We start from the raw sequence: 12,410 nt of genomic DNA, 5'->3' as shown, positions 1-12,410 counted from the left end.
TCTGTGGCCCAAAGTTAAAAACTGTTGTTCTTTTGAGGCCCTCAAGGTGGCGCTCACGGCCCACAGGTTAAGAATCTCTGGATGTTGTGTGTGCATGAGCCTGGCTCTGCAGTAACCAGCCGAGCTGCTGCCTTTAACCTGTGATTCGTGGTGTTCTGATGTGTGAAAACTGTTGACCTTTCAAACTAATTGTTGTTTTCTTTACATATTTAAAGTGTGTGCAGCAAACAGACTGTTCCTGTGGTGTGAGTGCAGAGGCTTCGCTCAGACACACACTCTCTCTGTTTAGACAACCACGATGAACTCCCCACCAGCTCCCAGAGCACACTCCGTCAGCCGAGTGACAGACTGCAGGGAGTGACACATTACTCAGAAAATCCTATTAAATAACATAAAAACTGCAAGTTGAAACCAGATCTGCAGCCTTTGGGCAGCAGGACGGCTGCACTCGTCACGTCRGAGCTCAGAGGCGTCTCAGGAAGCTGACAGAACCACATCTCCCCCTGCTGAGGGAAAGTCAGACTCCACGCCAGCATCCACGGCTGGATCACCGCTGTGCTGACTTCATGCTCCAACACTGCTGCAGTGCACGACACAAAGCACAGCAAATAATTAGTTTATTCAAATAAAATGTCTCTGATGGTTGATGCTGACGAGAAACAAAACAAGAAATCTGTTTTCTCACTTCCCTTTTCATCCTCACAGCTTGGTTTGAGTTGATTCAGGCAGAGAAATTAGTTCTTTTAGAATAAAACCTGAAGTCTGACTTGTCAAATCTTTTTTAAAAACATCTGTTTTTCTTTGTGATGTCATGCAAATTAAAAAAAACTGAACACAAAGTATAAATGTTAAACCCWGTTTGTTCTTCAGCACATCATTTGACATTAAAGAAGCAGGATGATCTGTGTGTCACCTCACAACACGTTTCTGATAAAACTCAAMGTTTACAGATCAACCTGCAGAGGAGCAACATGGGACATCCAGGGCATCGGTGGGATTAATAATCCAAACATCTCTGCTGCTGCTGACATTTACCTTTTTGTTTCAGAGCAAACAGAAAATGTCACTTGTTCTGCAGCTTCTATTGAAGAAAAGTTTCTCTGAATGTTTCAGATGAGATCTGACTCTTACTGATCTTTACAAAACAATCAACGTGTTTAATCCAGTCAGTTTGTTCTAAAAGTTTTCGTTTTCCAGACTGTAAAATATTTAAAACGGATGATTTTTCTCTCATCTGGCCACTTAACAAAAACACTGAATTCCTGCTAAACATCCTGACAAACACATCAAACTGCAGAGGAAAACCAGGATCAGATTCTTCTAAAACCTGTTTATTTTTTCACTTTTATTCAAGATTTGTGATTTTGTATTTTTTATACGGAGCTAGGATCGGGACAGTGGGTCCTGCAGCTCACAGACCCAGAAACTTCCAGAAGATAATCACAAAGATCATGAAATCATCCAACTGTGAAATCAAACAAAACCAAGCGACTAATTTATGCCTGAAGTTATCTCAGTCCAACATTAATCCTGTCTCGTGTTGAAGGATGGAGCTGCAGCAACCTGAGGTCAGCTGTGAGCATCATGTCTGGAATCAAACAGAAATCAAAAAGTGAATCCATTCAGTGGTGTGTGGGATTACACTGTGAAACCCCTGCTGTGGTTAATGTCAAAACGCTCGAAWGAGTGAGTCAGAGGTGATTTTTCTGCTCTGAACGTGGAGTCAGATGAGTCTGTCCCTCTGACGGGGATTTTAAWGAAACACTGTCGCCAAGAGAGCCTGCTTTGTTTAGACCAGCGGGCACGTCCACACGGATAACAGGCTGAGGAAACGTCTCAAATGAAAGACTCAGAATTAATCTGTGTGTGTGTGTGTGTGTGTGTGTGTGTGTGTGTGTGTGTGTGTGGTTCATTAATGAAGGCTTGGAGGAACTCAGAGTTCATCGGTTGCAGTTAAATAATCTATCAAATAAGTTTCTTTTTAAAGAGAACACCAAGAGGAGGCAGCTTGAAGCCCACTCATGTTTAYATCCTTTTTCTGTTTTCATACACCCTTTAAAGGTAAAGACTTCAACTGTGTGTCTCTCATTTTCAAGCAGAACAAAGTAAAGTGAGGATAAAATCCTCCMTCTGGAGGCTTTTAGACCGCATGACCCAGAACTGGATCCTCTCTGGCCTGGGGGACACCCTGAGACCCTTTGAGGCCAAACCTCTACATGTTTGCCTCTCAGAGATGCACGGTGATGTGGCTCCAGCTCGACATTTCACCGTGGAACATCACCTGTCAATCACCAGGGGCACCACAAGTGGGGGTGGACAAGGGGGGCTGTGCCCCACCAGTTTTATCCTCTTGAGTCCATAGCTTCTGCTTTTGTGCGTATAGTTTTTGTTCAACCTCTTCATGGATGCACAGTTTTTATTTTTTGTTGCTCCTATTATAAATTCTCCTTTAAGCTCCATTGTTTTTGTCAGTTCCTATTTAAACCAAGGCCGGAGCAAAGATCTGCTCTGTGCAGCCGAAAAAGAAGAGAAAAGCTCTGCGGTGATCAGCAGAATGCAAATGTTTGGCTGATTTAGTTGCATTTCCATATCAAACACTATGATTGGTGCTGCGTGTGTGTGTGTGTGTAAATATGAGCATGTTGGTGGATGAAGGTGATTTGTCTGTGCACGTGTTTTTAAAAAATGTAGAATTCTTTACGTGTTGGAGAGGAGCAGCTGATCTGTGGGAGAACAGATGGAAAAACAGGTAAAAACAACAAAACTGCAGAAGATTAAGTGTTGTGCTGCTGTGCACACAAGTGCTCCATGCTGGAACATAAGAATGCTTGAAGGAGAGATATGAGATGCCCCCCTCCTCCTCTTCATCAGCAGAGAGCTGCACTCCACCCACCAGGATTTCTTCACTTTAATCAAATCAAACAGCTCCAATAACTATTTATTTTAGGCCAAACAAAACACCAGGAGGAGAAACCAGCAGATCCATAAGGCTCCTCCCCCTGTGCCCCCCTCACACCTGGGGGAGGTACTAATGCCCCTTTAGAGGAATGACAAGTTTCATTTTGTCTCAGTCCAATTCGAAAATAAATAACACCAATCAGGAACTATTAGCTCCAGTCAGTTTGGTTTTAATCAGTTTTAAATCAACAGTTTAATTTGGTTTATTAATATTTATAAACTCTGACACCCCCTCCACCCCCCACCCCCACACATACACACAGCGAGGGTCACCTGCTCCTCCAGGTGTTCTGCAGTCTGTTCTGTTTGACTTCTTTAAAACCTGATCCGTTCAGTTAATTTAAAAAAACTTTATATTTTTTTATGAAACGGGTCAAACTCAGAGCTGGTTTTAAACCTGACTGTTTGTAACGTTTGTTTCATGGAAGGATCTTCAGACTGGAAAGAGTTAAAGAGAAAACCTGGATAAACCCCGGTTCTTTCACTTTCTATAAAGCATGTCAGCATTTTCATTAAAGCTGTCCAATGAAGGATTACCAAGTAGTCAAAGAAGCCAACGACAGGGCTTACTGTGCTTCACTCACTTTAATTGAATTTTAATAACGTWTTCTGACAGGATCTGATCTCCAGTCTGGATTCTGAGCAGGGTCTCTTTGTAAAATATGCTGCATGACCTTTAAAATAAAACTGTTCTGCTCAGTTTTCCTTCAGGGTTTCTGGCAGTTATTTATTTATTTTTTTTTAGTTTTCTTCACTTTGTGAAAAAGGAAAGAGCAAACATTTACACAGAATGAATGCAACCTGAAGAAGCAGCATCAAGTCAAACTGTATCTCAGTAACTGTTCTTTTCTTTTTGTGACTCTCAGCTATTAAAACATGATTTATATGGTTTCAGATGATCTTCGGACTCATGTAGAAAAACAAAATAAATGTAATTTTTAGTTTCAGCCTTCAGGCTTTGAAGCTTGAGTTCTGCTGCTGGTCATGTCTGGACGTTTCCTGTAACCCTCCATGTTTTCACRTCTCCCAGCAGCATCACAAAGCTTCTCTCATCAGGAGTTCGCAGTTTAACAGATTGTGTTGACAGTTGTGTCCCACAGGTGTGCAGTGGTGCCCCGCCCTGAGTTGTCAGCGGAGTCAGCACTCTTCTGGATTCAATCTCTTGTTTTGAACCTGTTGTTGAGAAGTCTGGATGCAGCTTTGTCTTCTTGGTCCATTTCATCCAGCACAGATCTGGAGTCCTAATCTGACTCAGGTCTTCACCACCAGTGGACCAGGTGAACATCAGGCCTGTTTTCTGCTGGGTAAAGTTTGTGCGGTYCAGTCAGGTATTGTAGGTCTTGATGTGGTGCCTCTGAGGGCTCGGAGATCACAACTGTTCTGTAGACGGAGGGATCAGACAATCCTTTTTTATATTTTAATTTTCCTCTTTCTTCGGGTTGGAACCTCTGTTCTCAGGTCACAGTTGGGGTCTGAGGTTTTCACACTTCATTCTTTGTAAAATCACAGATTTCTTTCCAAAGAAAACCAGAAGAAATAACAGACTTCTTCCATTTAATAAATATGATTGTAAATGCATTAAACAATTACACACAGCACAGTTCAGGTCAAACAAAAACACTTGAACATTTTACTGTCTGTTCTTATACAAAAGCTGTACAGTAATAAAAGTCTCTTTTTTGGATTATTGTTAATATTTCACTACAAAAATAATGTTTTGGCTAACTCTGCAGGGAGGAGATGGTTCCTCTTCACAGCATTTGGAGCCGTCTCATCCCAGCTCACCCTGCCCTGAAGCTGCAGAGGCCTCCTGTTGGCTCCAYGTTCTGTCTGCTTTCATTTCTGAAGCCTGAAAGCAGGGAGACCATTTCTGTTTCCTGGGTTTAGACTGAGCATTCTCTCTTCTTTACCTCTCATCTGCTTTTACTACAGTCATTCTTCAAGTCTACATCAGAGCTATACAGACAAAAATGGGATTTTTTTCTAAAAATGATAAATTTGAAGCATTTTAGCCTCTCAAACTCTAACATTTACATTCTTGCTTTGCAAAACCYGAAACAAAATGTAGAATTGAATGAAAAATCATTAGAATTTGCAAAATACTTCTGTTTTTGTGCAACAAAAATAACCTGTTTTTGTCGGAGTGCAGTTTTGTTCTGGTCTAAAGCAGATGTGTTAAATGCACCTGTGAGACATGCACACCTGGTCAAACTGATCCTTGCTCCTCCTGTCATCAGTGAACACGACTCAGCCTCTCCTCTGTGATGAATAATATCTACAGTCGTTCATACGCAGGTGGAACAGATTCAAATMCATCCTAAATCATTTCTAGATCTGACTCAGAGCAAGCCTGCAGCCAGCGACACAGGAAGGAAAAGAAAGAAATGTTTGTTGCTTTTCTACCTTCAACTGTTGAACACTAAAAGACTAAAAACTAAAACAAAGCTGGTCAAATTGTCCTCTTTTTTAAATTTAACAAGACGGGATGTCAGAACAAAAGAAACATGTTGCTGAGGCATCAGAAGRCAAACTTCAGATGATGTTTTTGTTGTAAATATTCTGTTTGTTACAAAGTAAAAGTCCTGGTTTCACTCATCAGATCATATCTTCTGAATCAAACAGAACACCTGGAGTTTATCTCAAATATGATACTACTTTGTAAAGCCTGATTATTAAATGATGGCAGTTTGAACTCTTTATTTTGATGAGTCAGACTACYTGTCATTAAATCAGCATCAGTCTTAATGTGATCACTGTCATGTCCTGCTGTTAGAACCTTGTTATAATGCTCTGAACTCTGCCTGGAATTATGGGTTCAAATGGACCGATGTTCCTAAAACAGCTGAATCTCAGAGTAAATAATAAGTTAATCAGCTTGAAGTGGAAGAACTTGGTGTCTGTGTGCTGCAGTGTGAATATAATCTTAGTTTGACTTGTTATATTTTATAAATATTTAATCATCTTTAAGTTGCTAACAGCTATTTAGCTCTCATCTTTTAGTTTAACAAAAGCAAACTGGTGCATTTCAAACTCAGAGCTTCTGAACCCGACCTCCAGGTTCAGGTCTGAACATTTCCAACCACTTTACTCATTTTACATTTTAACTCCTGTTTGTTTCAACATAAAGAACTATCAGAGGATTCCAGATAATAAAGCTTCATGACAACAAACAAATCTCTTTTCTCTGCTTTTGTTGTGGAAAAAGACTTCGGAGGCATGAAGGAGATTTCTTCTTGTTTACAACAAGAAGTCATTTTTCCCTAATTTTACACCTGGCTGTTTCATCAGAAGAGGCTTTGAAGATTTTCCTGCAGAAACGGAGCAGAGGTCTGCAGACTTTGTCTCATGATGCAAACAGAAAAACGCAGTTTGAAAAGGTTTTGTTTTGTTTTGATTTTAAGACGATGAAAGCAGCAGATTTCCACAGTTTTAACATTGTTGAGGAAAAACTTCTCAGCTCATCGTTAGAAATGACTAAATCACAAGAAATCAGAGTAAAATAAATATTTTTTCTTTTAATAGTGAGTGAATAAAAAGAGTTTTCTTCTAATGAACGCCTGCCCCTGTCAGTAACTGGATTAATTAATTTGTTTTCATTGAAAGGAGGGGGCTGGTCAGTCCTTACTTCTGTCAGATCCTTCATCCACATGTGGACATTTCAGACAATAGATGTGAAACACTATTATTACAACTTGTTTATTAAAAGACCAAATCATCTAAAATGAGGGTCTGCAGAGACAGGACTGAAGCAGGCTGAGGTGTGTACAAAAAAGTCTGGGTACAAACTGGCAGAAGTAGGAACTGACCTGGAACCTGATCTGGACCGTTATCACAAAACTGAAATGTGTTTGGGACCTATGTCTGATCAACTTTACCTACAGATTTATTAAAAGATATTTTAAAACTGAAAGAACTTTCCTGGTGAAAAGTAAAAAAAGAGAAAAAAGAAGAAAATAACAGCATCAATCAGTCATTTCCATCTGTCAGATCTGAAGCACCGAGGGTCTGGMTGGTCCACTGATCCAGCCCTGCAGCATCTACGCTCCGGTTCTGCAGCTCCTGCAGCGACTTCTAATGAGCTGGKATGAAGATGGGTCCTACACTGCAGCAGATCAGGACATTAGCCTGAATATGTCATGGACCTGAATGAGCCTCCAGCTCAACAGGCCACAATAAGTCTTCAGAAAGTCGACCTGCTCTTATTCTGTCCACTGGAACGCTCCTAACGTGTCCTCAGAAAGCTYCGTCCTGCTCTTTGACTTGTCCTGCAGGGCAGCTGCATGTGAACGGAGCTGCGATGAGACACATCTGTCAACACACCGTGTCCCCTCTGCTCAGGTCTGGGCTCGCTTGCTGTGAGAGGGTGATCCTCTGAAGCACAAAACATTTTACAAACCGGCCTGTCAGAAATACCAGAAGCATTAGATTAACAGCAAAAGGTTGAGCTGACCCTCAAAACTAAATCCTGAAATGAAAATTAAAAAAGGACTATTTCAGTAGAAAATGTTTTTTGTGCCATAAATCAGCTTTTTGAGAACARCGGATCAAAAGCTTTGAGAGAACCTATCTTAGAACAGCATCTCTTTTAGTCTGACATTTGTTATTAAAACACACAAAACTCTAACATAGACATTCATGATTTACAAAATAAATGTGTAATTCACTTCAATAAGGTATATCAATGTGAATAAATCAAACACTGCTGCTGTTCGCTTCAACAAACCAATCAGAGATGTTTAAAGAAAACTGCTGCTGTGATTCCCTTTCTGCTTCCTGCTGGACTTCCTTCTCCACTCAGAGGAATAAACCAAAATCCAGATGTTTCAAAAAGTTCTGTTTGTCCAACATGTGCTGAAAAAAACTAAAGTGAAAACCTGTACACAATTTGTTCTGGTTTGTGTCAGCCGAGTYCAACATGCACAGGTATAAAGCTCAAAACCATCGCGTCCCAAATGGTACAAAACAAAACAAAAAAGATCCATGATGCATCTGGAGCAATGATTGGGTCCAGCGTTCGTTCAGACGATGTATGTGGGGAGTTCTGTGGAGAATTTCACATGTACATGAGGTTTCATACATCCTGAGGAGAGACAAGAACACAAACAGGAAGCAGGTGAGAGGTTTTATAAACCAGATGAAAGTACAGAGGCTGTGTCCAAATCCAGGTGCTGGTCCTTCGAGGGCCGGGACTTAGTCGACTGTGAAGTCCAGACAAAACTGTGAATATGGACGGTCTAGCCTCTCCTTAGCCCGGTGYACATTCTGTCACCTACCAACCGCGACGATGGTAAACAGAAGCAAAAATAGATGGAAATTATCTAAATATCAATATATTGTTATTATCAATATTATAAAACAAAAAAAAATACCTTAAAGTCAATATTTGAAGAACTAATGGACCTGCTGTAGGTGYCTGTTTAGTTCTCTACCAGCTCATTTGATTCTGACAAGAATAATATTAAAACATGTTTATATAAATGATAACAGCATTAACAACACAACCGCTTGAAACTTTAATTTTWATACCAAYGGATTCTTATTTAAAACTAAACTCCTTTCTCTCGCTTCGTCCACCATAATGAGCAGAAACTAATCTCTGGTCGGCCCGCAATGCATTATGGGAGAAGAGAAGGATCCATCGGACCTGTCCTTCAAATCAAGGTAAAAGGAGGACACATATGTCGGCCGTATTGGAGGAGTCTTTAGACAGCCTCCAGCATGGCGCTGTGACTTAAGTGGCCGAAATATTTGGCCTTTGGAGGACCCAGATCCTGAATTTGGACACAGACAGAATCTGACCTGGGACAGAAGAAGCAGGTAAGGATGGATGTATGGATGTGTTGATTGATGGATGGATGGATGGATGGATGGATGGATGGATGGATGGATGAATGGATGATGGATGGATGAATGATGGATGATAGATGGATGGATGGATGGATGGATGAATGGATGATGGATGGATGAATGGATTATGGATGGGTTATGGATGGATGAATGAATGATGGATGGATGGATGGATGGATGATAGATAGATATTCAGCAGAGATTAAAAACAGAGCACAGGAACAGCAGCTGTTTGATCGTACCACTCTAAGCCTCTGTACTGTTTGTCATGTTCAGCTTTGTTTAGTTCTCCTGTGGCCTGGACCACTTCACTGAGAAACACACAACAGAAAGCTCAGGATGAGACTCATGAAATGAAAACATGATGTGAAAATGAAAATGGAACAATGGAGTGAACAAATGGAAAGAAATGGCAGTCCAGGTGTGGTGCGTGGGTGCTCACCAATGGGCCGCGAGTTGAACTCGGTGTCCAGGATCTCCAAAGAAGGCACCAGGTCCTGCTGTGAGCTGGGCGTGGCCTTTGTTGGATCAGCTGGACTCATCATTTCTTGTTCTTTTTCGTTCTGCATCTGCGCATAGACGTTGAGGCCTGGGATCTTCCTTGAGAGAAGATTTACAGTGAGGTGAACGGATAAAACACAACGTCTACACTGATCTACAACACATTCAGGTACTGATACAGGTTTAAAAATAAGAAATCTTGAAGCGTTTAGTAATGTTTCATGTTTCATTTTGCTCCTCCTGACCCTTCACAGCTCCTCCCTTGGAGCTCCACCACAGCCAGGAAACAGTTTAACATTTGAGAAAGGTCAGCTGCCTCCGTTCAAAGGCCTTAATATTGATGGCAGCTGAAGGTTGAYTGACATTTCTTTTTGTGAGGAATGACCTGATAAGCGTTTCGACAGGATCCCCACAGATGTTCGAGGGGAAAAGTCGAACAAACGTCCAGAAGCGTCCGTTTGGCAGACAGGCACCAACCTTCTCTGCAGCTTCTGGTTAACGAGCTGTCTGGACCACATCTTTACTTTAGAGTACTTCCTGTATTGAGTATTTGTGCTGTGCAGAGATTTGCTTTTAACTGTTGATTCTGGTGCTTCTGCTGTTTTAATTCTTCTTGATCTCATTGCTGCCTTTGACTCAGTGGATCATAAAGTGTTATCATGTTTGGAACGGTCTTTTGGTGTGAAACGAACACCAACAGCTTTGAGTCCTACCTGTCTGATAAGTGTTTTTTTTCTGTTCAAAACGGAGAGTTTTCTTACACAGAGGCTCCTACGAAATGTGGGGTACCTCAAGGCTCCTTACTGGGTCCCATTCTATTTTCTCTTTATTTGCTTCCGCTGGGGTTCATTTTCAATAAATATAATGTCTCGTTTCATTTTTATGCAGATGACATTTAAGATTTAATTATCTTTAAGATCGGATGGATCTCAGTGTACAGAGAATCTGCAGAACTGTTTAAGATGTTAAAAGATGGATGGAGCTAAACTTCCTTTGTCTAAATGAAAATAAGACAGAGATCATGGGTTTGGCAGAACTGATCTAATGGTAGGATTYAACAGTGTTGTTGGCTCTTTGGACTCTTGGAATCTTGGGGTTATTTTAGACAATAACTTCAAATTTGACAGACAAGTCGGTGCAGAGGTCTAGTTTTTACCRTTAAAGTCTAGCCTTATCTTCCTCTTTATAAAGGGTTATTCATGCTTTTATTTTCTCCAGACTGGGTYATTGCAACTCCCTTTACAGTGGGACTGACCAGTCTCTGCTCCGTCGTCTTCAGCTGATACCGAATCCAGCTGCTCATTTGTTAACGGAGACCAGATGATGTGAGCACATTACTCCTGTAGTGCAATCTCTTCACTGGCTCCCTGTTCCTTTTTAGGATTGTTTTTAAAGTTTTACTCTTGGTTTTTAAATGTTTAAGTGGTCTGACACCAGTTTACCTTTCTGAGCTCCTACTGTTCTCATCCTGGTAGAGATCTGAGATCTCATGCTCTTGGTGGTTCTTGCTGGTGATTAAAGGGGACAGAGTCTTCTCAGTTGTAGCTCCTAAACTCTGTAACAGTCTCCCTCTTTCTGTGAGATTGATTGATTGATTGATTGATTGATTGATTGATTGATTGATTGATTGATTGATTGATTGATTGATTGATTGATTGATCAACCCATTCTCACTCCCTAGTCGTCACATATTGAATGACGCTTTTCCAAAGTTCCCTCTGCGTCCGATTTTGACGCGTCGGGTACTCCCCTTGTTTCAATTTTTGACGAGATGGGGCAAAATCTGTTGTCATAATTTCTGAAAGTGTAGAAAATGCACAAAAACTACCGTTCCAAAACCTAAAATTACTTTATTCACTTTAGACATCCTGTCCCTGACCCTAGTACCTAAAATTAACCATTAACCCTTATATCTAAAATTAACCATTTTTAGAAAATGTAGGAAATTCACGTCAACTATGTGTTCCAAAGCCTAAAATTACATAATATTCGCTGTAGACATCCTGTCCCTGACCCCAGTACCTAAACTTAACCATTTATCCTGATCCCTCATGTTAACCTCMGACCCCCGACCCAAAGGTCCCTGTTGGTGCAACCTGGAAAAGCCGCGGGTGGCAAGGACTGACGCGAGGGGGTCACCCGTCGCGTCAGAATAAGACGCAGAGGGAACTTTGGAAAAGCATCAATATGTTGACGGGAGTGAGAATGTGTTTGATTAATTGATTGATTGATTGATTGATTGATTGATTGAAACTCTAATCTGTACTGGTGCATCTCTAAGCGACTTTACAGAGCCTGATGAAAACGTTACCTCTTGAACTTGTAGATGACAAACACAGCTAAACCTGCAACCACCACTGACAGCAGCATGAGCATGGCGGAGCCGCTGTGGTTCTCACTGGTGTCCACCAGGGGCGCTGCAGAGACAGGGAGACAAGTGCCGCCCGGCGTCAACAACCCACGCTTCAGCCGGRCTGTATTTTCCACCTGCTGACTCATGCGATGAGCGGTGAACAGAAATGACACCCATGTGAATCAGTTTAATATATGGACTGCTCTTACTCTTCATCTTAAAAGTAGCAGCATCCCCAATAGGAAGAGGCACACATACGTGTAACGGTGCTCACTCTCTGAATGTCTCTGAGTAGCTACATGGTGGGAGCCAATCAGACACAAGGGTGGGGTTATTAGTTGAGCGGTGGGGCAATTAAATGTGAAAGTTAAAGCTGACTGTCCTGCAGCTACAGCTACTAACAGTCCCATGCTCTCTGTTTGTCCCACTCACTACTGAAGAAGAAGAAAGCAACATGTGGTTACCTGCCGACAGGTGAGCTGCGTACACGGTGACCTGGACTCCCGGCCTCAGCGTGAACTGGACGAGGTTCTGATTCAAGGCACTCAGCAGGACCTCAGAGAGCTGCAGAGACAGAAGAATGAGTTAAACAAATTTAAACCTTCATTTTCAGACAAATATTTCTCACCTGAGCTGCTTCAAACTACATCAGATTCATCAACGACTCTCCTAAATGTGTCAGTGTGATCACATGAGCACAACCTACACATTCTCACTCCCAAGTCGTCACATATTGACGCTTTGGCAAAGG

The 12,410-nt window shown here is 41.5% G+C and overlaps 1 protein-coding gene across 1 annotated transcript in view; it reads right to left on the bottom strand.

The window, feature by feature from the left end:
- Positions 1 to 4,495: 4,495 nt before the first annotated feature.
- LOC106524471 (VPS10 domain-containing receptor SorCS1) overlaps positions 4,496 to 12,410 on the bottom strand; it is a gene marked incomplete at its 5' end in the record, with an annotated part of 97,122 nt that continues 89,207 nt past the window's right edge. Inside the window, 4 exon segments of the mRNA XM_014018281.1 lie at positions 4,496 to 8,038; positions 9,248 to 9,405; positions 11,618 to 11,723; positions 12,124 to 12,223. Coding sequence (XP_013873735.1) covers positions 7,977 to 8,038; positions 9,248 to 9,405; positions 11,618 to 11,723; positions 12,124 to 12,223 — 426 coding nt within the window.

The sequence above is a fragment of the Austrofundulus limnaeus genome, unplaced genomic scaffold (assembly GCF_001266775.1).
Source record: "Austrofundulus limnaeus strain Quisiro unplaced genomic scaffold, Austrofundulus_limnaeus-1.0 Scaffold189, whole genome shotgun sequence".
Taxonomy (NCBI): domain Eukaryota; kingdom Metazoa; phylum Chordata; class Actinopteri; order Cyprinodontiformes; family Rivulidae; genus Austrofundulus; species Austrofundulus limnaeus.
The sequence above is the reverse complement of the archived record's forward strand: the minus strand, read 5'-3'. Positions and strand labels throughout refer to the sequence as shown.